The sequence below is a fragment of the Leucopleurus acutus genome (assembly GCF_964270905.1).
Source record: "Leucopleurus acutus genome assembly, chromosome: 3".
Classification (NCBI taxonomy): domain Eukaryota; kingdom Metazoa; phylum Chordata; class Mammalia; order Artiodactyla; family Delphinidae; genus Leucopleurus; species Leucopleurus acutus.
Genome location: NC_139145.1, coordinates 4298685 through 4304144, shown reverse-complemented (window position 1 = coordinate 4304144; position 5460 = coordinate 4298685). Strand labels below are relative to the sequence as shown.

The 5460-nt window shown below is 54.4% G+C and overlaps 1 protein-coding gene across 1 annotated transcript; it reads left to right on the top strand.

Annotated features, from left to right (window-relative positions):
- Positions 1-3171: 3171 nt before the first annotated feature.
- Positions 3172-4389, top strand: ZNRF4 (zinc and ring finger 4; the record flags this gene model as incomplete). Its single annotated transcript, XM_082835377.1, has 1 exon — positions 3172-4389. One exon carries the CDS (start codon positions 3172-3174, stop codon positions 4387-4389), a length of 1218 nt encoding a protein of 405 aa, XP_082691503.1.
- Between the last annotated feature and the right edge of the window lie 1071 nt (positions 4390-5460).

Genomic DNA, 5460 nt, shown 5'->3' with positions numbered 1-5460 from the left:
TTATGGTACTTTGTTACAGCAGCCCTAGGAAACGAATACACACTGTTTATCAACTGCCCATCTTTGGAGAACTCTTTCTTGACCTTTTCCCCTACTATCATGCACCTGTTCCTTTATTTACCAAATACTCCCTAAGGATCTACATTTTATCTTTCTTTAAAAAGAAAATTTTGTGAGAGTTGTAAACGAAAAACCCATATCTCTTGCCACGAAGGGATGGGACTCACAAGAAACAAAGACACAGAAAACAAAACGATGTTTTAAAATGCCAACGGGGCCAAGGACCTGTCTCTTAGGGAAATTAGCAATTGCCAGAAAGACATTAAAGACTGTACCACCAAACAAGTCTTTCTTGAAGTAAGCCCCAGGGGGAGACATTCATGGTCACCTCCCCTTTTGTCCTTCACACCCACTCACTCATTCAGGGATATTGTCCCCTCTTAGTCTCCCTGTCCATTCCCCAGTCCCTCCCCTGTTGCTACAGCTGCCTCCGTGGCTTCTCCACCTCTTTCTTTCTCTCTCCAACCCACCCTCCACGCAACAACCAGAGGGTTCTTTCAGAAACATAAATCTCTTTTATTTCAGGAGGAATAAGTGAATTTATTCCCATCGTAAAAGATGCAAACAGTGCAGAAATATATAGAGCGGAAATGGGAAACAAAATCCAGTCATGTCCTGCCTCTACTCTAAACTTTCTGTGGCTCCTCGTCATTCTCTGTGTAAACCCCAAGGCCATCGACATTCAAGGTTTGGGTCTGGTCCTGCCCCTCCTTCCCCCATCTCTCTCCTGTCCTTGAGTAAGACCCTCTTTTTAGCCACTCTGAATGGCTTGTCATATCCAACCATTCAGCTCTCTCTCTCTCTCTCTCTCTCTCTCTCTCTCTCTCTCTCTCTCTCTCTCTCCCTCTCTCTCCCTCCCTCCCTCTCCTCTCGCTCACCTCAGGACCTTTGCACATGCCATTTGCATCCCCAACATGCTGTTCTCTGCCCCCTTACACCAACTTCATCCTTACCCTCCAGTCTCAGTGCGGTGACACCTCATGTTTTTTTGGCCTCACCCAGATGCAGACCCTAGGACAAGGATTCCATTGTGCCTTCACTTCCACAGCTGCCATAACCAGGGGATTCAAAACAACAGAAATTTATTCCCTCACAGTTCTGGAGGCTGGAAGTCCAAAATCAAAGTATCAGCCCAGTTGATTCCTTCTTGCAGGTTCAGAGGGAAAATCTGTTCCGTGCCTCACTCCCAGCTCCTGGTGGTTGCTGGCCACCCTTGGCATCCCTTGGCTAGTAGACACATCCCTCCAATCTCTGCCTCTGTTGTCACATGGCCTTCTGCCTGTTTCACTCCTGTGTCTCTTCTCTATCATTGGCCGAGGCCTGCTCTGGGAGGTATTAGACCAACTGAGAAAACCTAAAGAATAAGTAGCCAGCCTGGCAAACTATGGTTGAGGGAGAGGATTCTGTTCCTGGCAGAGGGAACAGCATTTGCAAAGTTCTAGAGGTCAGCAAATCATGATGCATTTAGAACATTGAAAAGCACTGAGGGGACTTCCCTGGTGGCACAGTGGTTAGGAATCTGCCTGCCAATGAAGGGGACATGGGTTCAAGCCCTGGTCTGGGAAGATCCCACATGCTGAGGAGCAACAAAGCCCATGCGCCACAACTACTGAAGCCCATGCGCCTAGAGCCCGTGCTCTGCAACAAGAGAAGCCACTGCAATGAGAAGCCTGTGCCCCGCAACGAAGAGTAGCCTCCGCTCACTGCAACTAGAGAAAGCCCGCGTGCAGCAACGAAGACCCAACACAGCCAAAAATAAATAAACAAATAATTTTTAAAAAAGAAAGAAAAGCATTGAGGCTTTGGAGATTGGCAGGGGCTTGACCATGGGAGAGCTTGTAGGACACAGAAATGAACATGGACTTTATCTGGAGGGCAATGGGGAGCCATGGGAGAGTTTAGAGCATGGGAGAGACCAGAGGATTGAGATTTTAGAAATATCCCTGGCTGGCATGTGGTGATGAACTGAAAGAGTTGTGAACTGGAGGCAGGTCTGTTATGGGAGAATGAAAAAATTCAGACCCTATGCTGAATGCCAATCAGGCATTCTCTCATTTAATTCTCATACCACCAGCCCTACAAGACGGGTTTCTCATCATTACACCCATTTTACAGATCTGGAAGCTGGGGCCCAGAGAGCTTAAGTGACTTATCTGGCATCACACAGCTTGTCAATGACAGAGCAAGGAATCAGGGCTTGAGTAGGCTGCCCAGCCAGGTGGCAGACTCACGATGGGAGATTTGAGTATGAGGAGTTGGGGGTCATGAGGCTGATGGCCAGGGCTCTGGCTGAGGGATGAGGGACAGCTGGAGACCTGGCTAGAAAGGAAGCTCTGACCTTGGCACTTCTCCCTCCCCCCATATCAAGTCAGTTAGACTCTGAGGACATATGAACTGAGAACCTGAAGGGTGAGAAAGAGCCGATCACAGGGAGAAAGGGCATTCCAGGCTGAGGGAACAGCCTGTGCAAAGGCCCTGAGGCAGGACCGGGTCTGGTGTGTTGGAGGCACAGCAAGGAGACCCATGTGTCTGGAGCAGAATGAGCGAGGGGAAGAGAGGGAGGATATCTGGGATTTGGGCTCTAAGACCTCATGGGCAGAGGGTGCCCTGAACAAGTCTGAGTCCCCTGGAAATCTCAAAAGGGGGGGAAAATTAGCCCCTTCCTCAGTGGATCCCTAGGAGGCTTGGGGAGATGATGTTGGCAGAACGTAAGTGTGAGGGCCGGATCCAAGCCATGGGGTGGTGGTGGGGCAGCCGCCAGCCCACTTTGTGGCACCTCTGGGCCTTACGAGGTCCAGGAGCTGGGGATGCGCTAAGCCGTCCAGAAGTTTTTGCGAAGGTTGCCCAGCCCCCCAGGTCAGAGCCCCAGGAATTCTGTCTTGGTGGGGCGTGTGGGTGAGGGAGCAGGATGTAACAGGATGATGTCACAGAGGCCGGGGGCATCTAGAACTCTGGGGGCTCCTGGTCTCAGCGTCATCTGCTAGGAAGGCCGCCTGGGTAGGTCAGCTCCTCCTGGGACCAGCCTTCAAAGACACAATGCACGCTGGGCTGCCACCAGGAGCTGTTTCTGTCTAGGGCCACGCAGGTCCCAGCTGCTCTGCCTAACTGCCTATGAGCCACCCGTTCAAACTCCATTCACACCCCAGCCATGGGCCCCCTGGGAGGTCCTGGAGATGCCTGGAGGCCTCCTGTCCATGGTCCTCAGCGGGACCTAGCTCCACACCACAGCCAGAGAAGGAGGGGCTGGCCATGGGGCAGCCCTGGCCAGTCCTGGCCCTGGGGGCAGTCAGGGTCTCGCTGATCCTTCTGGGGCTGCTGGTGCCCACACAGGCGGTGGTGCGAGCCGTGCTGGATGGTAACTCAAGCACCGTGGAGTTTGCGGACCTGCCGGCCCTGTTCGGGGTGCCCCTAGCCCCCGAAGGTGTGCGGGGCTACCTGACGGAGGCCAGACCGGCCAACGCGTGCCATCCCATCGAGGGCCCGCGGCCGGGCAACGGCTCCCTGGGTGGCATCGTGCTGATCCGCCGGTACGATTGCACGTTTGACCTCAAGGTGCTGCACGCCCAGCGGGCCGGCTTCCAGGCGGCCATCGTGTACAACGTGCGCTCTGACGACCTGGTGCTCATGGCCTATGTCTACGAGGACCTGCGGCGCCAGATAACCATCCCCTCGGTGTTCGTGGGCGAGGCCACCTCCCAGGACCTGCGGGTCATCGTGCGCTGCGATAAATTGGCCCACATCCTCCTGCTGCCCGACCAGCCGGCCTGCCCGGACCTGGACTGCCACCCCATGCTGGCCATCTCCTGGGTGCTGGGCTGCACCCTGGCCCTGCTCATGACCGCCTTCTTCGTCCTGTGGTATCTATGGAACTGGCTGCGGGCCTGGTGGGCCCACGGGCCAGGGGTCAAGGCGTGGGCCAGCCAGAGGGCCCAGGTGAGCACTTTCACGAGGCTTCACGACCTGTGTGCCATCTGCCTGGATGAATACGAGGAAGGTGACCAGCTCAAGATCCTGCCCTGCTCCCATACCTACCACTGCAAGTGCATCAAGCCCTGGTTCTCCCAGCCCACCCGGCGCTCCTGCCCTGTGTGCAAGCAGTCGGTGGTCAGCACGGAGGACAGCTCTGACTCCACTGTCAGCAGCCATGGGTACGAGGAGGACCCCTCGCTGCCCGGTCACCGCCCCCCGATCTGGGCCATCCAGACCCGGCTGCGCTTCCGGAGGCTGGAGCTGCTGACCCGAGCCAGCGCCCCCCGCCGCGGGAGTGCCACCTCCGTGGGGGCACCTGAGACCAGCGAATCCTTGGAGGGGCCTCCAGAACCCCTCTGAGGACCGCTGCCCCTGGCTGGTGGAGATCGGGGCGGGGAGGGTAGAAGTGAGGAGTGTTTCTAGATAATAAAGTGGGTTTGAAAGCAGATTCTTGCCCTGGCTGCTGTGGGGCGGGCCGGCCCCTCATGCCACGCGTGTGGCAAGCTGGGCCTAAGGCTGGCTCCTGGCATCTGTGGGCGAGTGAGGGTATATGGGGGCGGGGGGGGGGCGGTATTCTCAGGGCTGCTGTGTGCATCATGTCCTTGGTGGCCCTGCGACGGGGCCCCTGTGCCTCCGTTCCAATACTGGGCACGGGAGTGGCTGATTTCTCATATGCTTATGATTCATTTAAACCTTAAACAAAAGATAAACTTGTTACTTTGGAATAATTTTAGCTTTACAGAAAAGTTGCAAAGGTACTAGAGATAGTTTCCATGGACCCCTTGCCCAGCTTCTCCTGAGTGTTCATGTCTTACATCAGCATCGCACGTTTGATTCAACCGAGAGAGCACCTTGGGTAGGTTACGATGAACTGAACTATGGATTTAATTTGAATGTTCTCAGCATTTCAACTATTTATAGTGGAAAGTGTCAAACACACCCAAGTAGAAAGAATGGAATAATGACCCTCCCCACGTGTACCCATCACTCAGATTCAATGATTATCTACTGGCCACTCTGGTTTCCTCTATTCTTCCTCCTCTTTCGCTATTTTGATGCAAATCCCAGATGCTTTTTCATCTGTAAATATTTCCATTTGTGTCTCTAACGCAGTAGTTCTCAGCTGGGGTGGGGATGTTGTCCTCCCGGGGACACTGGGCAGTGTCTGGGGACATCTGTGGTCGTCATGACTGGGGTTGGCTCCTGGCATCGAGGGCGTGGGACCAGGGAGGCTGCTCCCCACCCCACAGCGTCCAGGACGGCCTCACCTCAGAGAATGATCTGGCCTGCAGGTCCACAGTGCTGAGGGGAGAGACCCTGCTTTATAAGATAAGACCCCTTAAAAAACTCCGCAAACTCCAGTATCATGTCCAGAATAATGATTCCTAAATAGCGTCAGGTATCTACCTAGGGAGCACATGGAAATGTGCA